Below are 25,882 nucleotides of genomic sequence, written 5' to 3'. Positions count from 1 at the left end.
GCCTAATACTTTTCATTTGAGTCCCATATTGACATGAACTTAGAATATATCTGTTTAAAGGAGTTTTGGGGTTGGGGGGTTCCAAATTTTAATACCATATGCCCATCGGACCACTTTCGGATATGGGTGGCGTTTTTGGGGTAAGGGTTAGGATCCGCCTCCAACCGATATCTAAAAATGATAAAGCCTATGTTGCCTTCCAGACACATTACACAATCTGCAAACATTTTAAGAAAATTGGTTCAACCAATTATCATGTTTTCATAATGGGTCTATTGGCGTTTTTGAGGGGTGGCTTAATCCCTTATACTTCAATCTGATTTTTTATGCCAGATTCGAAATCTACTCCCGACTACCTTGCATTTGAGCCCCGTATTAAAACGAACGTCCAATATTTCTGTTTGGGGGAGTTTTAGGGTTGGGGAGGCCCGATTGGAACTTACACTCAAATTTCAATACCATATTCGTATTCTTCTCTCCAATACCTTTCATTTGATACCTATATTGCCTCGATCGGTCCACTTTTGATTTTGGGTTGTGTTTTTGTCATAAGCCGGAGGGTCCGTCCTCGTCCGATATCGAAAAATTATATAGCCTATGTTTCCTTCCAGACCAACCTACACAATATGCAAAAATTGGTCCTGCCGTTTTTCAGTCTACATGGAACAAACAAACCGAGTCCCATATGTCCGTGTTTGTCTAATGTGTCCATTTTGGTTGTTTTTGTGGGGGTGGGGTGTCCCTTTATACTTCGACATGAATTTGTATCCTAGATTCGTTATCGTTTCCCGCAAACTTTTCATTTGATACCCATATTGTCCTTATCGGTCCACTCTGGATTTTGGGTGGTGTTTTTGGGGTAACGGGGGAGGGTCCGCCCCCTTTCGTTATCAACAAATTATAACGACTATTCCTATTTCGGGCTACCCGATAGGAACTTAGACTCAAATTTCAATACCATATTCGTATTCTTATCTCCAATACCTTTCATTTGATACCTATATTGCCTCGATCGGTCCCTTTTTGATTTTGGGTTGTGTTTTTGTCATAAGCGGGAGGGTCCGTCCTCGCCCGATATCGAAAAATTATATAGCCTATGTTTCCTTCCAGACCAACCTACACAATATGCGAAAACTGGTTCTGCCGTTTTTCAGACTATATAGAACAAACAAACCGAGTCCCATATATCCGTGTTTGTCTAATGTGTCCATTTTGGTCGTTTTTGTGGGGGTGGGGTGTCCCTCTATACTTCGACATGAATTTGTATCCCAGATTCGTTATCTATTCCCGCATACTTTTCATTTGATACCCATATTGTCCTTATCGGTCCACTTTTGATTTTGGTTGGTGTTTTTAGGTTAACGGGGGAGGGTCCGCCCTTTTCCGTTATCAAGAAATTATAACGGCCATTCCTACTTCGTGACCATATTCGTAATCTGCTCCCGAATACCTTTCATTTGAGTCCCATATTGTCATGATCGACAAATAAACCTATTTTAAGGGGTTTTGGGGCTGGGGTGGCCCCCCAGGTGTTTGAACCCAACTTTTATTATGAAATTCGTACACTACTCTTGAATACCTTTCATTTGAATCCCATATTGTGCCGATCGGTCCACTTTTATTTTTGGGTAGTACTTTTGGGGTAAGGGGGAGGGTCCGCCCCCCTCCCGATATCAAAAAATTATATAGCCTATGTTTCCTTCCAGACCAACCAACACAATATGTGAAAATTTCAAGGTAATCGGTATAGCCACAACATCGGTACAAACACAAATTGAATTTTATATATAAGATTTTTCAAAAATTTTATTTTTATAGACAACTATCAAAAATTTTTCATAGCAATTTTTGTCAAAATTTTATTCTATGGAGAATTTTTATTTATTTCTATAAAAAACAGTGTATCAACATAAATTTTTTTTTAATATTTTGTTATATTTCAAATTAAAAAAAAATTTGATTTCGACCCCATCTAATATTCACCTGCATATAAATAAACATTCGTTGCTAAATGACGACAACAATGTGAACTGAACACCGAAAAAGAGACGTCAGTTACACACATGGCAACCTCAATAACAGGCCATCAATCCATGCAAACAAAGGCCATGCACACAGGCATGCAAACTGAGGCAATTCGATGCAGTCTGGCTGCCAAGGAGTCAAGAGTTCCTTGACGTTATCCTTGCATAGTGTTTATTTGCTTCTAAACATTTCTTAAGTATACTCGCAATACCAACGGGGATTTCTTTTTATTCTGGCTTGCACTAAGGACTAAGAAAAAGGAGAGTTAGAGTGAGTGAGTGAGTTAGTGAGTCATACTGTCATTGTTCATGGAACAATTGCCATTTTGATTTAATTGAATAATTGGGTGCAAGCAATTTATTTAGACGAGTATACAAAAACCAGCTGTATGTCTTTATAAAGCTTAGGACATCTATATGTGCATACATAATACAATATTATTGTGATTGTTTTTTTTTGTTCTATTGTCTTACTTTGCATAAGGAATCTAATATTTGCGTCTGTGTATTTTTCTAATTTTTTATGTTTACGTTTTTTTCTTTCAGAGCATTGACTTGTTGCGTGCATATTTTTTTCTCTAAGGATTTGAATTGTTTTCAAATTTAACTTTCTGTCTGGCATGGTAATTGATATCCTTCTCACCATCGCCCGAAACGCCACAAAAGGACATTTGCCTTAGTTCATATCATCATATCGAAAGAAAAAAAGAGGCTACAACATTAGACAACTGCTGCGACCAATACATTGACAATAACCATTTTGTGGAAATTTTTGTGGATTTTTGTTATCATATCATCTCGAGACATTCACCCTCACCATGGGTCGTAAAATTACAGTAGCCGTTTCAACCTTAAACCAATGGGCCTTAGATTTTGAAGGTAATTTGGCACGTATCCTGCAATCAATTATGGAAGCCAAAGATATGGGGGCATCATATCGCACCGGTCCTGAACTGGAAGTAAGGTAAGTGGAAATGAATGCGGAAATTTATAACCTTAACATTTATGGGTGGAGAAAGTATGTTTTTTGCCTTTGGGGCTAACTATGGAAAAAAAAGGACAATTACGAAAGCAAACATCATTTGGGAAATTCAAAGGTATGAAGGATTTGGATTAAAGGTATGAAGGATATGAAAATTTTTAAAATATTCAGAAAAGGAAATCCGGCGGAAACCATGGACAGGGAAACAAGAAAAATTAATGGAAAATTCTGGTCTGGTTAAGTAGGATGATGTTAGTACAGGATAGCTGACACGGAGTGTTACGAATTCAAAAGGCCAAATTTTTTTTGTATTGATTCATAGCACAAAAATGTGATAAATTAATCTAAATATCAGAGTCAATTCACTTTTGCTCGATATGACCACCTTTTTGCTTTGACTATTGCCCTGAGTCGTAAAAAAGCTTGTTATAAGCGGCAAGAGTGGAATCTGCCGTTATTTTGGTCAAATCCCTTAGAATGGCTTTCTTCAGCGTTTCCATACTGCCATATTTTTATACCCTCCACCATAGGATGGGGCTATACTAATTTCGTCATGCTGTTTGTAACTACTTGAAATATTCGTCTGAGACCACATAAAGAATATATATTCTTGATCGTCGTGACATTTTATGTCGATTTAGCCATGTCCGTCCGTCTGTCTGTTGAAAGCACGCTAACTTTCGAAGGAGTAAAGCAAACCGATCTTGGGTCTTGACTTCTGGAACCTCGAGAAGGCGCAATTCTTATCCGATTGGAATGAAATTTTTCCCGACGTGTTTTGTTATGATATCCAACAACTGTGCCAAGTATCGTTCAAATCGGTCCATGACCTGATATAGCTGCCATATTAACCGATCTTGGGTCTTGACTTCTTGAGCCTCTAAAGGTCGCAATCCTTATCCGATTGAAATGGAATTTCGCACGACGTGTTTTGTTATGATACCCAACAACTGTGCCAAGTATGGTTCAAATCGGTCCATAACCTGATATAGCTACCATATAAACCGATCTTGGGTCTTGACTTCTTGACCCTCTAGAGGGCACAATTCTTATCCGATTTGAATGAATTTTTGCACGAAGAATTTCGTTATGATATCCAACAACTGTGCCAAGTATGGTTCAAATCGGTTCATAAACTGATATAGCTGTCATATAAACAGATCTGGGGATTTGATTTCTTGAGCTTCTAGAGGGCGCAATTCCTATCCGATTTGGCTGAAATTTTGCATGACGTATTTTATTTTTACTTTCAACAACTGGGTCAAATAAGGTTTAAATCGGTTCATAACCTGATATAGCTGCCATATAAACCGATCTGGGATCTTGACTTCTTGACCCCTAGAGGTCGCAATTATTATCCGATATGCCTGAAATTTTGTACGATGGATCCTCTCATGACCATCAACAAACGTGTTTATTATGGTCTGAATCGGTCTATAGCCCGATCCAAGATATAATTTAATTGTGGTCCGAACCGGACCATATCTTGATATCGTTTTAATAGCAGAGTAACTCTTTTCTTATATCCTTTTTTGCCTAAGAAGAGATGCCGGGAAAAGAACTTGACAAATGCGATCCATGGTGGAGGGTATATAAGATTCGGCCCGGCCGAACTTAGCACGCTTTTACTTGTTTTATATCCTTTTTTGCCTAAGAAGAGATGCCGGGAAAAGAACTCGACCAATGCGATCAATGGTGGAGGGTATATAAGATTCGGCCCGGCCGAACTTAGCACACTTTTACTTGTTTGTTCTAACATCCCCTTCATAATTAAGCAGCAGTCATTTTAAGTAAACAACAGACTTTACAGCAGTTAGCCTGCTACTCTGAAATTGCAGTACTGCTGCTGTAATAGCAGAACTACTGCTACAATAGCAGCAAAATTAACTACTAATATTCAGCAGAAAGTGTTTGCTATTTTCAGGAAACTTTTTTCTATGAGTGTAGGAATATCGAAAATATCAGAGGTTGTGATTATCGATAGTTTGCCAGGCCTACTTGCTCGTCCATTAACCAACCTTTGAAACTTGCTTACCATGCGGGAGTCTTCCTGGCGCAATGGTAGGTTGCGAACTTTCAGTCATTACCCAAGAAGGGTGAGACGAATAACCATTCGAATAAACGGCCAATAGCGATATGCTCCGCTCTCCCCAAGTTTATGGAGAGCATGGTTAATCACCATCATGTGAGGTATTTAGAGTCTAATTGTCTTCTTAGCGAAACAGTATGGGTTGCGTAGAAATCACTCTACGTGCGACCTCATGGAGTCGCTCAATCCAACAGTTTGGTGAATGTCAGGTTGTGGCTCTAGATATCTCCAAGGCATTTGATAGGGTCTGGCAGGGTGCACTTCTATCAAAGCTTGTTGCATTTGGTGTCGGTAATGGCTTCGTTCGATTTATTTAAAGCTTTCCCAGAGATCGCACTATACGAATCGTTGTAGATGGATTCCCATCCAGTGAGCATCAATTGACCGCAGGTGTACCTCAGGGATCTGTCCTTTCTCCTTCTCTTTTTCCTATTTTCATCAACAATCTGTTGAGTCAGTCATAAAATCCGATGTAATCATTTGCGGATGACAGTGAACTGCGTCATTCGACCATAGACCGAGTCTTCGAGAGATTGAGGACAAGAGGCAAATTATGGACGATACACTCTGCCAGGATTTGCTAGCGATTTCTGAATGGCATCGAATTAATCGAGTGAATTTTAATGCACGGAAGACTCAGTGCTGGTTATTGGCACAGAAACGATTCCCTGACCAATTACGTTCATCTCTATATAATTGTTGAGCAATCAGAAGATCTTGATGTTCTGGGCATGAAGATACAATATGATATCCGTTGGATTAAACAAATTAAGATTAAGATAAAGTTGGCTTAAGATGCCTTAAATGGTGCCCGTCTGATTTTCTTACCATCCATACCGCTTTCATAAGGCCGAAATCATTCTTGCAGCTACTGGACAATGTATAGAGGAGAACGACGGCATTGATTTGAGTCGGTAGGGTATTCGACTCTATTGCCACCCTTGAGAATCGTCGTAATGTGGATTATCTGGCGCTGTTCTATCAGTACTTCCATGATTTGTGGTCAACTGATATTGGAAAGTGGAAAGTGAATCCTAAAGATCATATCCTGAATCGGTCTCCTTGCCATATGTCTGGGATTTTCCTTAGTGTACTATCTGCAGCTATAGTTCATGATGTGGAACTGTAGAACTGTGGAACCTCAATAGGTGGTATACCCAGCAACCTACGATGTGTATCTCAACCCGTGATTCTACCGCAAGCCATTCTTTACACCTTCTACATGTGCTTAATATGAGTCTCTCTATCTACAGCCTTCCTATCAGGAAATGTGGTTAATAGTGCAATATATATTCTTAGTCGCCGAAGATGATTTCGATATCTGACAAGGTCAAATGAAAGGAATGATCTTGGATAGGAAACTTTATTGAAAGTGTCACATTCAGTAGAGTACTGAAAAGGCATACAGATGTTGGCCACTTTCTAGGCCGTAAGCTCGAAATGAGGCCTGAATCCAAGGATAGTCCTCTGGCTCTACCGGAGCGTAATTAGACCAATACTTACTTACGCCTCAGTAGTTTGGTGGACCGCTATGGAGAAAAAGTACAACATAAGGGCCATACAACAGGTTCAGAGAACATGTTGTCTTGGCATAGATGGAGCGATGAGGACCACGCCTACTAGGGCACTATAATCCGATATCCGACCCATTGATAAACAGATTAAATGTGAGACAACCGCTGCGGCTATGAGACTTATGACGATGGGAGAATGGATTGAGGATGAGAGAATCTCATACCATCGCGGTATAATCGAGGCGACGGTAGAAAACCTGTAAGGAATGGAGGAGGTTTCCAATTGGATTCCTAGAGGTCGAGTGCGAGGCACTGCTGCCAGCGGCACAATCTTGGACTTACGGAACCCTAGTATTGCCATCAGGAAGATCATTTCACACGGATGGATTAAAGCTAGAGAACAGAGTGGGCCTGGCGGTGTACATTGAGAACCCAGAGACTGCGATCTGCCTGACCATAATACGGTCCTGCAGGTGGACATCCGGACGATCACGGATTGCCAGAGGTGGTGCTAACGTGAGGACGTCGAGTATGAACATCTTTACGGACAGTAAACAGGCCATAAGGGCAATAACAATCAGGACGGACGGTAAGATCACGAACAGTATTGGAATATAAGAAGGAGATTAACGCCTTCTCCAAGGATGGCACAATCCGTTATCTTTTGGGTGCCAGCCCATAACGGAGTAAGGGGGAATGGAAGGGCAGACAATTTTGCAGTGAATCCCAGAGGACTGCCGTCAATAAACTTAGTTAACCCGAAGCCTTTAGGGTCGATGCAGTTCGAGTTAAGGGGGTGGGCGACGAAGGCATGGAACACTGTGGAACAGCGAAACAGTTGATAGGACGGCGTAAATCCTATGGAGAGATCTAAATAGTGAGAAGACGAGGCTATTACTGAAAGGCAGTAAAAAGGAGGTCAGTGTAGCATTTGGTATCATAACGGGGGACTATGAGCTCACTTATGCAAAATCGGTGTGGCAAGTGATAGAATGTGTAAAATGTGTATTTCCTATATCATTGCCCGGTTTTCGCGGCTAAAAGACACCACTATTAAGGTGGGGACCCAATACCAGACATGAACCAAATTAGGGGAGTGGTATGGAAAACAATTAAGGATTTTGTAAGTAGCATGGAATATCTAACATAAAATTTTCTTTTTCGAGCTTAGTTTTTAGAGCGCACGACAAGCCGATTACTGGCTTAGGTGTATGTCCATAGTGGCATGGAGCGGATAAATATATATACACCCTCTTTTCAACCTAACCTAACCCGATTTTGTTGAAATTCGTACCTACGATAGTCAATACAAGAATATATATTTGAATATAGCTGTCATATATACAGATCTGCCGATTTAATGTTTTTGGCTCATTAAAGCCGTGTTTATTGCCTGATTTTGCTGAAATGTGACTCAGCGAGTTTCATTAAGCCCCTTGACTTCCGTACTAAGTATGCTCAAGATCGTACTCTATGTGAATATAGCTGTCATATATGCCGATATTCCGATTTAAGGTCTTGGACCCATAAAAGGTGCATTTATTGACCGATATCGTTGAAATTTGACACAGAAAGTTACGTTAGGCCCCTCAACATACCTACCGGGTAGGGTCAAGATCGACCAATACAGTTTGACCGGGCTGAACTTAAGTTCTTTTTACTTTTTAATTTTTCTTTACAGTGTGTATCTAATTTTTGGAATTTTTCCGTTTGTTTTTCTTTGCAGTGGTTACAGTTGTGAAGACCACTTTCGGGAACCTGACACCTACTTGCATTCATGGGAAGTTTTGCTAGAAATTATGATGTCGCCCATATGGTAAGTAAAAATTTCTTCCGAATTTTGAGGAGCTGACATTAACACTTGTTTTTCCCCAATTTTCAGTGAACATATGCTGATCGATGTTGGCATGCCGGTAATGCATCGCAATGTGGCCTATAATTGCCGTGTGGCCTTCTTCAATCGCAAAATTTTATTAATACGACCAAAAATGTCCAACTGTGATGATGGAAATTATCGTGAGACAAGATGGTTTACACCATGGACCAAGGTAAATATTTAAAACAAATTCAAATTGAAAAAAATTAAAAAAAAAACGAGTTTTGCAGATAAAAGTGTCCTTAAACAACTAAAAATAAATGCTGACCGATATTTTTTACAAAATTCCCAAAAATACCCTCTTTGGGCAAAGGTAGTTCAAAATAGGCATTTTTTGTAAATTTATATGATACGACCTCTATGCCGTCTGGAGGGGGTGGAATGGAGGATAGGAGAGGTTAAACAGTGCCGGAATATCACCCCACTTGGGGAACTCCCTGTTTCGCTCTACGGTGCTTCGGCTTCCTATCCCTAAATTCCACAAATGACTGGCGACCACACAGATAATTTGCGACCCAGCGTTTCAGGCCTGGCTGGAAGGACGTGTTGACGATGTCCTCAAAAAATTTGGCATGGCTGGCACTGGACCTGTCGAATCCCTTCGATAGGTCCAGTGCCGCGAGGACTGTCCTATTACATGGCGTGTGCTGATTGAAGCCATGGCAAATGTGTGCTGTGATGGCATGCAAAGCAGTTGTTGTGCTATGCAGTCTTCGAATTCCATGTCGATGCTCGGCGAATGGAAATTCTCCTACGAGGCTCGGGAGGAGTAATGCCTCAAGCGTCTTTGCTACTCGTGAGAGAAGAAAGATCAGTCTGTACGACTCCCTTAAACTCGGGTCCTTACCAGGCTTCAGTAGCGGGATCACTCTGCCCATTTTTCAGACATCGGGAACTATAAGAGTGTTCAAAAACTGGTTGAAGACAGTAGGAAGGTACTCAACTCCAGGTAAATCGAGATTCTTCAACATCAATGTAGAGATTCCGTCGGAACCCAACGCCTTGCCGCCATAGATGATATTCGTTACTTCACCCACGGTAAATTGTGGCTGTCCATCGGAGACCAAGGATACAGCAAAAGGCTCCTCCTTGCCCTGTCACTCTCGGGATGGCCAATAAATTGAAGGTTGAACAACCTGGCGCATCTCTTCGGATCAGTCACGGTTACATCACCAAAAGTGACAGAGCTCCTGTCATCCCGTCTACCGGGGTTCGAGAGTGACTTAACAGTAGACCACAACTTGCCTAAATCGGTGCCTAGGTTCCAGCTACAAATTACGCTATGTTCGTTGACTACCCTGTTTATTTCCAAATTCAGCTCGCTGATGCTGGGGTTAGTGGAGTCCATACAACGAATCCCATCACGCTCGCTCCCATCACGAGTACCACTGCCTGCGCCGCGAAATTGGGCCGCATTTGGGGTATTCAATGATCTGGTATAAAGCGAGCGGCTGTTGCGTTAATGATGTCTCGGAATTTCCTCTCGGCAACTAGCACATCCGAGGGGGGTGGCAGTTCACTGAAGCGGCGATTGTTATGCCCTCTGAAGCCAGCCCAATCGGCCTTCTTCTGATTGATAAACGTCCGGCGTTCAGAGGTTATGAAGTCGGTCGATGGTGAGAATAAAGAATAGGTGGTCTGACCCCAAAGAGATAACGGCTTGCCAGGATACGTCACTCAAAAGATCATGAGATGCAATGAAAATGTCTGGAGAGCTGTTGCACCTCCTCGTAATCCTAGCGAGGGCATCCTCATTCACCGTGCAAAACGTGGAGCCTGGCAAAGCTATGCCACTCTGGTCGTTACCAAGGGGAGAATGCCATGAAGTGTGATGCGCATTAAAATCCCTTAGAACCAGACGATTATGGCCAGATAGCAACCCACTTATGTCGGGGTTGTAAGCCTGGCCATTAATCGGGACACAGCTACCAATCGGCGGTATGTACACGTTGTATAGTTCTATCGCGGCAGCACCGGATCTGACTGCTATCCCCATGCACTCGATGTAGGGGTCACTAGCGCCAGACGCAGGCGAGATGGGTCTATATTGCACGGAATGGTGTATCACGAAGGCCAATCCCCCACCTCCATTCCTTAAGCGATCCTTACGAAGCATATTGTATCCATGACAACTGTGCAAGCTGCAGGTGTTGGTCTCCTGGATCGCTGCGAACAATATATACTTCCGACTCATAAAATCCAAAATCTCATCGATCTTGCCACGGAGACCGTTGACAGTTTAGTTGTAAGAATGATACATTGCCCGGTACTTGCCTAACAATATTGGTTCTGGGATGTTGACGTTGCGTAAATTGCCGCACGGGAGAGGTCGGGGGGGTCACATAGTCCGACGACGACGACGCTTGTGACCCACTGCTGGCTATGTTCGCACAGCACCTTGCAACATATCCAGTATGACCATACTCCCGTAGTGAGGTCAGAGCAAGATCGGCAATTTACCCACTCCTGCACCAGTTACACCTCACCTATACCGACCGATGATGGAGGCGGTTCTGGCAAATCAAACAGAACCAGGGTCCGGGGTTCTTTTCAATCACGGCACGGACCAGAAGGATCAGGATGCACCTCTCCCACGACGAAACAAGACGAACACGAACACTGAGGCGGCAGCCCTTGCCGAAGAGGATTCCATCGGGTCAATCCGGTGCATACAACCGGCTGCCATGGGATTGCTGTAAGGTTGCAGTGGCAGTCTAAAATCAAGTCACTTAGACAATTTCTGTCCATTGTAATACCATGGTAGCGAAAGACCAAAACCTCCGTGGAAATCGAACGCACCGCACTGGTAAACAGAGCTCCCACAAACTCAACTACCCTGGTGCTCAAACTGTGTAGTAAAATAGACTAAATACTCTCAAAGTAACTGCCACTTAACATAACCTACCATATGGTCCCTCGCAGGGGGTTTAGTTCGAAAATGGGTCCATGTATCTAAAGGTAGATCAAAATTTATTTTTTAAATATTGAATTGTCACAATCTATACAACAGAACGGCGTTATCACTTAACCAAAAAAAAAAATTATTCAAAATCTCTTCCCTCCCCTTGCAGGCTTTACAGACGGAGGATTTCTATTTACCTCGAATGATATCACAACATACAGGCCAGGATACTGTGCCCTTTGGTGATGCTGTTATAGCCACCAGAGATACTTGCATTGGCTATGAAATCTGCGAAGAGCTGTGGAATGTCAAAAGGTAGGAAAGAGAACAAATTATAATCTCCAATGCATCAAATTCATCTGCTCCCTCATTTTAATTATTTCAGCAAACACATTGACATGTCCCTTTCCGGAGTGGAGATCATTGTCAATAGTTCCGGCAGCTATATGGAATTGCGTAAAGCCCACATTACCACCGATTTGATACGCAATGCCAGTTTTAAGGCTGGCGGTGCCTATCTCTTTAGCAATCTGCGCGGCTGTGATGGTCAAAGGGTGTTCTTCAATGGCTGCTCGGCCATAGCTTTAAATGGGGAGATTATTGGTCGCGGCAAACAATTCTCCCTGCAAGATGTGGAAGTTACTTTAGCCACCATCGATTTGGAGGAAATACGTGCATATCGTGTGGCCCAACGTTCCCGCTGTTCAATGGCTGCCTCAGCTCCCACATATCCACGCATCAACTGTGATTTTGAAATGTCTACCCATTGTGATATATTTAAAACTGCCAGTACTCCCATGCAGTGGATCTATCATACGCCCGAAGAGGAGATAGCCATGGGTCCGGCCTGTTGGTTATGGGATTACTTGAGACGTTCTGGACAAGGCGGTTTCTTTTTACCCCTGTCTGGCGGTGTGGATTCAAGCAGTTCCGCCACAATAGTACATTCCATGTGTCGCATGATTGTGAGCGCCGTTCAATCTGGAGATCCTCAAGTTCTGCATGATATACGCAAAATTTTGGCCGATCATGAGTACACACCCGATAATCCAGCTGCCTTGTGTAATCGTCTCTTGGTCACCTGCTTCATGGGAAGTGTCAATTCGAGTAAAGAGACTCGTCGTCGTGCCTCACAATTGGCCAGCCAATTGGGTAGTTATCACATTGAGATAAGCATTGATACCGCTGTCAATGCTCTGTTGGGCATATTCAATGCCGTCACTGGTTTGACGCCACGTTTTCGTACTCAGGGAGGATGTGCACGTCAAAATCTAGCCTTGCAGAATATACAATCTCGCATACGCATGGTATTGGCCTATATTTTTGCTCAACTCATGCTGTGGGTACGCAATCGTCCTGGCGGTTTGTTGGTCCTGGGCTCCGCCAATGTCGACGAATCGTTGAGGGGCTATTTGACAAAATACGATTGCTCATCGGCTGATGTGAATCCCATAGGTGGTATATCGAAAACGGATCTGAGAAGATTTTTATGCTATGCCAAAGACAAGTAAGTGGAAAATTTATATTATGGGTTGAAACAGTGCTAGATTCCGCATCATTGATATCATTAATAATTTGTGCTGATAAGAAACAAGAAAAGAAGTGCTAAGTTCGACCGGACCGAATTTTATATACCCTCCACCAAGGATTGCAAACAAATGGGATAATCGATAGAAATTGCTTTGTTATTAGAGCTATATCAGGTTATGAACCGATTCCTGCAATACTTGGTTTGGATGTTAGAGACCATAGTAGAAAACTTGCCCCCGATAAGGGTTCAAGAAATAAAATCGGGACATCGGTTAATGTGGATGCTATAATAGGTTAAGGACGGATTCAGACCATATTTAGTATGTATGTTGAAGGTCATGGGAGAAATCGTTACCAAATCAGACAAGAACTGGTGCTCTCGGAGGTCGATTTATATGGGAGTTACATCAGGCTGACGAGCTCAATTACGCAAAATCGCTGTGGCAAGTGTTATCTTGTGTAGGGAATGCGGGGAAGAGGATGATGTTGTTGTTGTAGCCACATTTTCATATGGAGGTGTCGATCTTCGTCAAGTTCCTGAAGGTGAGCAAGCTTGTTCCGGTCCTAAGGACCGATCGTCGCGGGATCTGGGTGGCCATTGGTTATTTAAAGGCGCCAATAACTCGCCTTATCATATCGAGAATCATAGGCACCCGGTCTGTCACTGAGACTCTCTGCCCGATACCGCTGATGGTCCGTGACTGCCATTGCAGCTACTCCGTATTCCAGGAGCATTCCACTATCCGCAACCTGTGGTAGCGCCCGGTAACTCGCAGCTAAGCTTCTCCTGATAACACTGAACACCACACAAATCGAAGCTCAAAGTTCCAGCCTGTGTGGTGCTCACAGTTATCCCGTGCGGGAGATGGTGTCGTCCTCAGTGCGGCTGTGATGCGAAAACAAGCCATCCTTTGGATCCGGCTTACTGTTGAACAGTAGGTGGACTTTTGAAGCGCCGTCCACCAGACCACAACACCATATAACATTATAGGTCTGACAACTGCAGTATAGACAGACGGACGTACGGACATGGCTAAATCGACTAAGAATGTCATGACGATCAAGAATATATATATATTTGTAGGGTCTCAGATGAAGGCTATCGTAGCGCAGAAGTTAGCATGTCCGCCTATGACGCTGAACCCTTGGGTTCGAATCCTGGCAAGAACATCCGAAAATTTTTCAGCGGTGGTAATCCCCTCCTTATGCTGGCGACATTTCTGAGGTACTTTGCCACATAAAAGCTTCACCCCAAAGAGGTGTCGCTCTGCGGCACGCCGTTTGGACTCGGCTACAAAAAGGAGGTCCCTTATCATTGAGCTTAAAACTGAATCGTACAGCACTCATTGATTTGTGAGAAGTCAGCCCCAATTCCTTAATGGAATGTTCATGGGCAAATTTGCATTTGCTGGATCTCAGATCAATATTTCGATGTGTTACAAACGGAAGGACGATATTAGTATACCCCCATCCTATGGTGGAGGGTATACAAATTATTTGTATATTATATTTACAAAACATTGAATTTTGTTGTTATTGTTGTTTTTGTTTCTTTCAGATACAATCTACCTATACTCGAGTCAATTATTGAAGCTCCACCCACTGCCGAACTGGAACCATTACAAGATGGCCAGTTAATGCAAACCGATGAGCAAGACATGGGAATGACCTATGCTGAACTCAGTGAATATGGCCGCCTACGCAAACAATCATGCTGTGGACCATATAGTATGTTTTGTCGTCTAGTGGCCACCTGGAAAGGTGATCTTAGTCCCAAGGAAGTTGCAGATAAAGTCAAACACTTCTTTAGATGCTATGCCATCAATCGTCATAAGATGACTGTTCTAACACCCTCGGTGCATGCCGAAAGCTATAGTCCCGATGATAATCGTTTCGATCATCGTCCCTTCTTATATCGAGCCAATTGGAGTTGGCAATTTAAGGCCATTGATGATGAAGTCGATAAACTGCAACCGATTTATACGCCATCGACTTCAGCGCATGCACGGCCCAGTACCGATGATCTGCTGTCATCACAAGAGTCGACACATAGATCATCGTCGCACCATCATCACCACCACCACCATCACCAACACCAACAGAGTGATTCGAAACACTCATCACCGTTGTCCACATCTTCGGTAGATGTGGCCGCTGCCTCCACAGCCACACCGCTGGGTACCGCACCCAGCGGCAGCCTTGGTGCTTTGGGTAAAAAATCCAGTGGCTATGCCAAGGTGCATGTCAATGTTTTGGGAAAAATCAAAGATCGTACCGGCATACCGGTCTAATAAAAGGTTTTTTGCGCTACGGTATTGCGAAGACTACGAAGACAAATGGAAAACTCAGAGAAGTCCCAGTGCTTTGTTAACATTTTATTTAAAGAACAATTTGACCAATTATAGAACAAACAAAAAAGGAATTAAGAACAAAAAAAACTTAAAGGAAAAAACAAAAAACCTAAAAACAAAGAAAAAGGAAATTGAAAACTCGCTTTAACAAAAGTAAAAGATCCTAATTTAGCTGATACATATGGGAAATAAACTTCTTTTTAGCACTTAATTTCAGTTTATTGTTGTTTGGCTTTTATTTTAATTTTTTTTTAATTTCGCTTAGATTATCCTTAAGAATTCTTATGTGAAAATAAATTTCCTTATATTTTAGAATTTCTTTGATTTTCTTAGCTATTTTTTTCAAATATTCCATTGCAATGTTTAGACGAAAGGAGTATTTCGTATAAATTAAAATCTGCTACTCTTACTTGGCCAACATAGATTACAGAGTACTTCATATTGATGAGTTAGCTTAACAACTTGTCATTGCAAAACTGTTGTTTTTATACCCTACACCACCACAGGGTATTATAAATTTGTGCATTTGTTGGCAATGCTAAGAAGGAGAAGAACTAGACCCATCGATAAGTACACCTGATTCGATTGGACTATGTCCGTCTGTCTGTCCACGTATTCTTGTGATTAAGGTACATGTTGTTGTAGCCATATTTTCATGTGGTGGTGGCGAGCTCGTCCCGATCGCCGCGGGAACATGATGGCCATTGGTTTTTTAAAGTCGCCAATAACTCGCCTTGTCATATCGAGCATCATAGGCACTCAGTATTTGTGCAAGAGCCGGTGCCGCCCGGCCTCTCACCGAGACTCTCCGCTCGATACCGCTGATTGTCCGCGACTACCATTGCAGCTACTCCGTATGGAGCATTCCACTATCCGTAACCTGTGGACGCGCCCGGTAGCTCGCAGCTAAGCTTCTCGCGACAGCAATGAACAGCACTCAGACCGGACCTCAATGTTCCAGCCTGTGGGGTGCTCACAGCTATCCCATGCCGGGATAAGTATACTTGATTCGATTAAGCTATGTCCGTCTGTTTGTCTGTCGGTCCACGTATTCTTGTAATTAAGGTACATGTTGTTGTAGCCACATTTTTATGTGGAGGTGGCGATCCTCGTCAAGCTCGTCCCGGTCTATATGACCGATCGCCGCGGGAACAGAGTGGCCATTGGTTATTTAAAGTCGCCAATAACTCGCCTTGTCATATCGAGCATCATAGGCACTCAGAATTTGTGCAAGAGCCGGTGCCGCCCGGCCTCTCACTGAGACTCTCCGCTCGATACCGCTGATTGTGACCGACCGCCGTTGCAGTTACTCTGTATGGAGCATTCCACTATCCACAACCTGTGGACGCGCCCGGTAGCACTCAGCTAATCTTCTCCTGACAGCAATGAACATCACACAGATCGGACCCCATTGTTCCAGCCTGTGTAGTGCTCACAGTAAAGCTTGCAAACTATCGATGGGTTGCCCAAAAAGTAATTGCGGATTTTTCATATAGTCGGCGTTGACAAATTTTTTCACAGCTTGTGACTCTGTAATTGCATTCTTTCTTCTGTCAGTTATCAGTTGTTAATTTTAGCTTGCTTTAGAAAAAAAGTGTAAAAAAAGTATATTTGATTAAAGTTCATTCTAAGTTTTATTGAAAAAGCATTTACTTTCTTTTAAAAAATCCGCAATTACTTTTTGGGCAACCCAATAAATATCGATAGTAACGATTCTATCGTTCATTTCCCATCACCTATATTTCAAACGAAAATGGAAAATAAAAATCAGGAGATCGATTTATATAGAGGCAATATCAATGTACAGACCAAATAAAACCCAGATCATTGTATAAAATGTTAGCCTAATCGGATGAAAATTGCGCACTCTATAGGCACAATGTGTTAAAGGATGCATTCAGTGTTTTTTTTTAAGGATGCATTCAGTGTCGGATTGCTTTTTTTTGTTTAATTTTGCAAAAAATTGAACTTTTGCGATAGTATCCATCGGAAAAATATCATTCGATATTCAGTCGAAAAATTAAATATCGATAGTGCTATCGATATTTTGCCAGCTCTAGCTCACAGCTATCCCGTGTCGGCTGGTCAAGGTACAGATAGCATTTTTTCCCCGACTGTCACAAAATTTTTCACATGCCATTTCTTTGGCCCAAGAACGACCGCTATTGATTTTGAACAAAATCGGTTCAGATTTAGATATAGCTTCCATATATATCTTTCATTCGATATGGACTTTTAAAGCTGTAGAAGCCACAATTTTGGTCTGATCTTTGCAAAATTTAGCATGAGATCTTTTATTTGATGTCCTCATATTTGTGCAAAATTTCGTCAAAATAGGGCCTGATTTAGCTGATTAAGCTCCCATATATATATTTTATCCGATATGGTCTTTTTAGGCTGTAGAAGCCACAATTTTGGTCTGACCTTTACAAAATTTAGCACGAGATGTTTTATTTGACGTACCAATACGTGTGCAAAATTTCATTAAAGTCGTTCCAGATTTAGATATAGCTCCGACATATATATTTCATCCAATATGACCCTTTAAGGCTGTAGAAGGCAAAATTTTTGGTCCGATCTTTGCAAAATTTAGCATGAAATGTTTTATTTGACGTCCTCATATGTGTGCAAAATTTCATAAAAATCGGTCCAGATTTAGATGTAGCTCCCATATATATCTTTCATCCGATATGGCTTTTTAAGGCTGTAGAAGCCACACTTTTGGTCCGATCTTTAAAAAATGTCGCACGATACGTTTTATTTAACGTCCCAATAGGTGTGCAAAATTTCATAAAAATCGGTCCAGATTTAGATATAGCTCCCATATATATCTTTCATCCGATATGGCTTTTTAAGGCTGTAGTTGCCACAATTTTGGTCCGATCTTCACAAAATTTAGCACGAGGTGTTTTTTTTTTTGATGTCCTAATACGAGTGCAAAATTCCATCAAAGTCGGTCCAGATTTAGATATAGCTCTGACATATATCTTTCATCCGATATGCCCCTTTAAGGCTGTAGTAGCCACAATTTGGGTCTTATTGTAAGAAAATCTTAAAGGAATATTCTATTCAATAGGTATCAGACAAGATTTCAACATAGGTTCCGTGCATTGAAAGTTATCTTCTACTTTCTCTGTGGTGTAGGGTATAATATAGACGGCCCCGCCCGACTTTTGCCTTTCCTTACTGGTTTTAGCTGAAAGTAGTTCTAAGTTTCTTGGTCTAGGTTAGGTTAGCTTGACGCGGAGGAAGCGGGTATCAATCCGCCCCATGCCACTATGGACATTAGACTGTCCCATGCTATAAAGAATTTTTTTTTTCACGCATAAGGAAACGCATACCTTCCATTTTCTTCCCTTAGATGACAGTAAGCTATGATGAAATATTTTGCAAATTTTGCCCATGAACATTCCACTAAGGAACAGGGGCAAACTTCTCACACATCAATGAGTGCAGTCCCATTCAAGTTTAAGCTCAATGATAAGGGGCCTCCTTTTTATAGCCGAGTCCGAACGGAGTGCCGCAGTGCGACATCTCTTTGGAGAGAAGTTTTACATGGCATAGGACCTCACAAATGTTGGCAGCATTGGGAGGGGAAAACCACCGCAGAAAATTTTTTCCGATGGTCTCGCCAGGATTCGAACCCAGGCGTTCAACGTCAAAAACGGACATGCTAACCTCTGCGCTACGGTAGCCTCCATGAAATGTTTTGGTGATCGTTTAACGTTAACCTGTGCCATTACTGCGGCTGCGATAAAATGTGCGAACCGATTCAGAAATTCTTCGTGACACGATTTAGACATGTCCGTCTTTCTGCGTTTCTTTTTCGTAGCGTTTAACCGCCTGAGGTTTTTATGCCCTACACTACTACTTGGTACAGGGTATTATAACTTTGTGCATTTGTTTGTAACACCCAAAAGGACAAGTATACCGATCGACTCAGGATCACTTTCTGATTCGATTTAGCTATGTCTGTCTGTCTGTCATTGTTAATTTGTGTACAAACTACAGGTCGCAATTTTCATCCGATCGTCTTTAAATTTGAAACGGGTATGTTTATCGGCCTAGAGACAAAGCCTATTGAAATTGGAAAAAAATCGGTTCAGATTTGGATTTAGTTCCCATATATATGTTCATCCGATTTGCAGTAATATTGAAATAAAATGGTCATTTGCTAACCATTTCACTCGAAATTTCCCAGGAAAGATTTTTTTTGAACTCTCGACATTGTTGATGAACTTCATGAAAATCGGTTCAGATTTGGATATAGCTCCCATATATACGTTCGTCCGATTTGCAGTAATAATGCAATAAAATAGTAATTTGCTAACCGATTCTCTCAAAATTTGGCAGAAAGGATTTTCTTATGACTCTCGACATTACTGGTGAACTTCTTAGAAATCGGTTTAGATTTCGATATAGCTCCCATGTATATGTTCGTCCGGTAGAAATGAGAAATATTGCAATAAAGTACTCATTTGTTAACCGATTCTCTCGAAATTTGGCAGAAAGAATTTTCTTCTGACTCCTAATATTACTGGTGACGACCTCATAGAATTCGAAAGACGACCTCATGGTCCTCAAAATTTTGAAATTCGCAAAACAAAAGATGTTACAGCAATTTCAAATTCACCTTGATTTTTTAGCAATTTTCGGATATTAACTATGCGATTTTGAGCTTGTTTTTTTGAAGAAAAAGCATAGGAGTTGCACTAATCCGAATTTTTTCCCATAATCTTCAATACTGTATACTCAACTCGAAAAATTATTTCGCATCAAAAATTGCAAATTTCATAAGGGGTTAGCCTTTGCTAAAAAAATTCAAAAAAATTAAAATGTGAAATTTTAAGTAATTCTGTTTATTGTACGAATCTTCTTCGAATTTCGAATTGCGGAATGCTGAAAAATTTTCGAAATTCAAAAAAATGAAAGAGTTACAGCGTTTTTGGCCTTGAAAACGATCTTGAATTTTTACACCCAAAAACAATTGGTTTTAGTGATATTTTTCACAGAAAAATTTACAGCATTGCTTCATCCTGCACCTCTAAGGAAAGAGATTTTCTTCACGAATCCAACGGTGTCCTCAGAATTTTGAAATTCGCAAAACAATGTTACAGTAATTTCAAACTCACTTTGATTTTTATTTGCATTTTTCGGATATTAGTTATGCGATTTTGAGCTTGTTTTTTGAAGAAAAAACATAGGAGTTGCCCTTATCCAAATTTTTTGCCATAAACTTCAATACTGTATACTCAACTCAAAAAATTTTTTCGCATCAAAAATTGCAAATTTTCATAAGGGGTTGTTAGCCTTTGGTAAAAAAATGCAAAAAAATAAAATGTGAAATTTTAAATAATTCTGTTTATTGTACGAATCTTCTTCGAATTTCGAATTGCGAAATGCTGGAAAATTTTCGAAATTCAAAAAAATGAAAGAGTTACAGCGTTTTTGGCCTTGAAAACGACCTTGAATTTCTACGCCCAAAAAAAATTGGCTTTAGCGATATTTTCAATGAAAACTTTACAGTTTTGCTTCATGCAGCACCATCTTTCGATCACCCATTAGTAATCGAAATTTTACTTGGAAAACTTAAAATGGCTGTATTTCCTAAACTATGCATCCAAGAGGGAAATGGACCTTAATTCGTGACCCCATTCAAAAATTAAAAATTTCATTGAAAACCCATTAATAATCGAAATTTCACTTGGAAAACTTAAAATGGCTGTATCTCCTAAACTAGGCATCCTAGAGGGAAATGGACCTTAATTCGAGACCCCATCAAAAATTAAAAATGTCATTGAAAACCCATTAAAAACGAAATATCACTTGGAAAACTTAAAATGGCTGTATCTCCTACATACAAATCTGAACCGATATGGCCCATTTGTAATACCCAACAAGCTACATCAATATTGAGTGTCTGTGCGAATTTTCAAGCGGCTAGCTTTACGCGTTCGACCGCTATCATGATTTCGAAAGATGGACGGACGGACGGATTTTGAAAACATCAAAACAAAAGATGTTACAGCAATTTTAGACTCACCTTGATATTTTTTAGCAATGTTCAGATATTAACTATGCGATTTTGAGCTTGTTTTTTAGAGAAATAACATGGGAGTTGCACTAATCCGGTTTTTTTGCCATAAACTTCAATACTGTATACTCAACTCGAAAATTTTTTTCGCATCAAAAATTCAAATTTTCATAAGGGGTTAGCCTTTGGTAAAAAAATTCAAAAAAATTAAAATGTGAAATTTTAAGTAATTCTGTTTATTGTACGAATCTTCTTCGAATTTCGAATTGCGGAATGCTGAAAAATTTTCGAAATTCAAAAAAATGAAAGAGTTACAGCGTTTTTGGCCTTGAAAACGATCTTGAATTTTTACACCCAAAAACAATTGGTTTTAGTGATATTTTTCACAGAAAAATTTACAGCATTGCTTCATCCTGCACCTCTAAGGAAAGAGATTTTCTTCACGAATCCAACGGTGTCCTCAGAATTTTGAAATTCGCAAAACAATGTTACAGTAATTTCAAACTCACTTTGATTTTTATTTGCATTTTTCGGATATTAGTTATGCGATTTTGAGCTTGTTTTTTGAAGAAAAAACATAGGAGTTGCCCTTATCCAAATTTTTTGCCATAAACTTCAATACTGTATACTCAACTCAAAAAATTTTTTCGCATCAAAAATTGCAAATTTTCATAAGGGGTTGTTAGCCTTTGGTAAAAAAATGCAAAAAAATAAAATGTGAAATTTTAAATAATTCTGTTTATTGTACGAATCTTCTTCGAATTTCGAATTGCGAAATGCTGGAAAATTTTCGAAATTCAAAAAAATGAAAGAGTTACAGCGTTTTTGGCCTTGAAAACGACCTTGAATTTTTACGCCCAAAAAAAATTGGCTTTAGCGATATTTTCAATGAAAACTTTACAGTTTTGCTTCATGCAGCACCATCTTTCGATCACCCATTAGTAATCGAAATTTTACTTGGAAAACTTAAAATGGCTGTATTTCCTAAACTATGCATCCAAGAGGGAAATGGACCTTAATTCGTGACCCCATTCAAAAATTAAAAATTTCATTGAAAACCCATTAATAATCGAAATTTCACTTGGAAAACTTAAAATGGCTGTATCTCCTAAACTAGGCATCCTAGAGGGAAATGGACCTTAATTCGAGACCCCATCAAAAATTAAAAATGTCATTGAAAACCCATTAAAAACGAAATATCACTTGGAAAACTTAAAATGGCTGTATCTCCTACATACAAATCTGAACCGATATGGCCCATTTGTAATACCCAACAAGCTACATCAATATTGAGTGTCTGTGCGAATTTTCAAGCGGCTAGCTTTACGCGTTCGACCGCTATCATGATTTCGAAAGATGGACGGACGGACGGATTTTGAAAACATCAAAACAAAAGATGTTACAGCAATTTTAGACTCACCTTGATATTTTTTAGCAATGTTCAGATATTAACTATGCGATTTTGAGCTTGTTTTTTAGAGAAATAACATGGGAGTTGCACTAATCCGGTTTTTTTGCCATAAACTTCAATACTGTATACTCAACTCGAAAATTTTTTTCGCATCAAAAATTCAAATTTTCATAAGGGGTTAGCCTTTGGTAAAAAAATGCAAAAAAAATAAAATGTGAAATTCTAAGTAATTCTGTTTATTGTACGAATCTTCTTCGAATTTCGAATTGCGGAATGCTGGAAAATTTTCGAAATTCAAAAAAATGAAAGAGTTACAGCGTTTTTGGTCTTGAAAACGATCTTGAATTTTTACACCCAAAAACAATTGGTTTTAGCGATATTTTTCACAGAAAACTTTACAGTTTTGCTTCATGCAGCACCACCTTTCGATTACCCATTAGTAATCGAAATTTCGCTTGGAAAACTTAAAATGGCTGTATCTCCTAAACTATGCATCCTAGAGGGAAATGGACCTTAATTCGTGCCTCCATCAAAAATTAAAAATTTCATTGAAAACCCATTAAAAAACGACATATCATTTGGAAAACTTAAAATGGCTGTATCTCCTAAACTATGCATCCAAGAGGGAAATGGACCTTAATTCGTGATCCCATCAAAAATTAAAAATTTCATTGAAAACCCATTAAAAAACGAAATATCACTTGGAAAACTTAAAATGGCTGTATCTCCTACATACAAATCTGAACCGATATGGCCCATTTGTAATACCCAACGACCTACATCAATATTGAGTGTCTGTGCGAAATTTCAAGCGGCTAGCTTTACGCGTTCGACCGCTATCATGATTTCGAAAGATGGACGGACGGACGGCTAGTTATAGCACGATTTGGACCGTATATATCGTTCGAATCGGCTCATAAACCGATATAACTTCCTTACTAAATCTCCCGATTTTACTTCTTGTGCCTATAGAGGGCGCAAATTTCAGCCGATTGGGCTAAAATTTTGTACAATGATTTCTTTTATGACTTTTAACTGACATCAATAGATTTGGTTAGTATTGCTTCTAAATAATCCGATGTCCTTCCGTCCGTCTGTCGAAATCAGGATAGCAGTCGATCGTGTAAAGCTAGCCGCTTGAAATTTTGCGTAGACGCTTAATATTGATGTAGGTCGTTGGGGATTGCAAATGGGCCATATCGGTTCCGATTTGGATATAGCTCCCATATAAACCGATCTCCCGATTTGACTTCTTGAGCCCCTAGAAGTCGCAAACTGTGCCAAGTACGGTCCAAATCGGCCAAGAACCTGATGTAGCTCCTATATAAACCTATTTTCCGATTTGACTTCTTAAGCCTCTGGAAGCCGCAATTGTTGAAATTTTGCAGATAGTGTTCTGTTATGATTTCCAACAACTGTGTCAAGTATGGTTTTAATCGGTCTATAACCTGATATTGCTCCCATATAAACCGATCTCCCGATTTGACTTCTTGAGCCCCTGAAAGCCGCAATTTTTATCCGATTTGGCTGAAATTTTGCATGTAATGTTCTGTTATGATTTTCAACAACTGTGTCAAGTATGGTTTTAATCGGTCTATAACCTGATATTGCTCCCATATAAACCGATCTCCCGATTTGACTTCTTGAGCCCCTGAAAGCCGCAATTTTTATCCGATTTGGCTGAAATTTTGCATGTAATGTTGTGCTATGACCTCCAACAGCTATGCCAAGTACAGTCCAAATCGGTCTATAACCTGATATAGCTCCAGTTTATATGGGAGCTCCCGATTTGACTAATTTAGTCGTTACAAGCCGCAATTGTTGTCCCATTTGGCTAAAATTTTGCATGCGGTGTTCTGTTACCACTTCCAATAAGTGTGTCAAATATAGGGAAAAACCAGTCTATAACCTTATATGGCTCTCCGGTTAAGTGCTACTAGGACCTCTTTCTGACATAAATTATGATTCTAATGTTGTCGTCAGAAATTTGCATTTGGCTATCTTCTCAGCTGTCGCTACCATTTTCTCCAAATGTTTTCTGAATATATCTTTCTCCAGACTACTTTCTTCCTATCCGGATAAGAATCTTAATATGCCACAAACATTAATTTTTTAATATTCATATTATTTTAGGTTTAGAGTTCAAATCCTGGCGAGAACATCAGAAAAAAAATTTTGGCTGTGGTTATCCTCTCCTAATGCTGGCGACATTTGAGAGGTACTATTCCATGTAAGAACTTATACATATAAAAAAAGGAGGCCCGTTATCATTGAGCTTGAACTTGAATCGGACAGAACTCATTAATATGTGAGAAGTTTGCCCCTGTTCCTAAATGATATTGGGTTGCCCAAAAAGTAATTGCGGATTTTTCATATAGTCGGCGTTGACAAATTTTTTCACTGCTTGTGACTCTGTAATTGCATTCTTTCTTCTGTCAGTTATCAGCTGTTACTTTTAGCTTGCTTTAGAAAAAAAGTGTAAAAAAAGTATATTTGCATTTCGTTAGGAATTTGTATTTGGATATCTTCTTAGCTGTCGCTACCATTTTCTCTAAATTTTTTCTGCATATATCTTTCTCCAGTTTACTTTCTTCACATACGGATAAGAATCTTACTATGCCACAAACCTTAATTTCTTGATATTAATATTTTTTTATATATTTTATTCTTATTTATATCACAAACATTTCAATGAACTGTTAAAACATTTTATCATAGAACATGTTTTAGGAATAAATTCATGCCTACTACATACATATATATATACATATACATACATGCATACATACTATATATAATTCATAGTTCAACAAAATGCAACAATAACAAGCCTTCTATTCAAAGAACGATATGTATTTACTTAAGTAGTGTTAGTTACGTACACATACGCCCACACCCACACTTACATGCCAACACACACATAAAAACCCTTTTGCATATACATACACCTATATATAGACATATACATTTACATTAAGGTGGGTCAACTTTGGCGGTTGCGAAAATCGAAATTCAAACATGTTGTAGTTAAAAACCGGAAGCTCGCATTGGATGTCAGAGCCATGGATTCTTGGGCAAAATTTCATGGAATTTGTCGTTGATTACAATTTTGACAACCTTTTGGTTAATGTTTGTTTTTTGCAATTAAAAATGGACCCACCCTTATGTA

General features: G+C 40.0%; 1 protein-coding gene across 3 annotated transcripts in view; it reads left to right on the top strand.

Moving 5' to 3' along the window:
* Positions 1-15,479, top strand: part of LOC106082677 (glutamine-dependent NAD(+) synthetase) — a 56,512-nt gene extending 41,033 nt beyond the window's left edge. For 2 of the 3 annotated variants that reach the window (XM_013245336.2, XM_059367899.1), the window contains exons 2-7: positions 2,571-2,988; positions 8,336-8,425; positions 8,492-8,657; positions 11,557-11,702; positions 11,773-12,894; positions 14,476-15,479. In XM_013245336.2, the coding sequence (XP_013100790.2) occupies positions 2,843-2,988; positions 8,336-8,425; positions 8,492-8,657; positions 11,557-11,702; positions 11,773-12,894; positions 14,476-15,208 (2,403 nt within the window). In that variant the 5' untranslated portion in view covers positions 2,571-2,842 and the 3' untranslated portion in view covers positions 15,209-15,479. Of the gene's footprint in view, positions 1-2,207; positions 2,296-2,570; positions 2,989-8,335; positions 8,426-8,491; positions 8,658-11,556; positions 11,703-11,772; positions 12,895-14,475 lie in introns of those variants that run through there. The other variant, XM_059367900.1, reaches the window with a different exon arrangement.
* Positions 15,480-25,882: the final 10,403 nt, after the last annotated feature.

This window comes from Stomoxys calcitrans, chromosome 4, assembly GCF_963082655.1.
Source record: "Stomoxys calcitrans chromosome 4, idStoCalc2.1, whole genome shotgun sequence".
NCBI classification, from domain to species: Eukaryota; Metazoa; Arthropoda; class Insecta; order Diptera; family Muscidae; genus Stomoxys; species Stomoxys calcitrans.
Note: the sequence above shows the minus strand (reverse complement) of the source record. Positions and strands in the feature narration are given on the sequence as shown.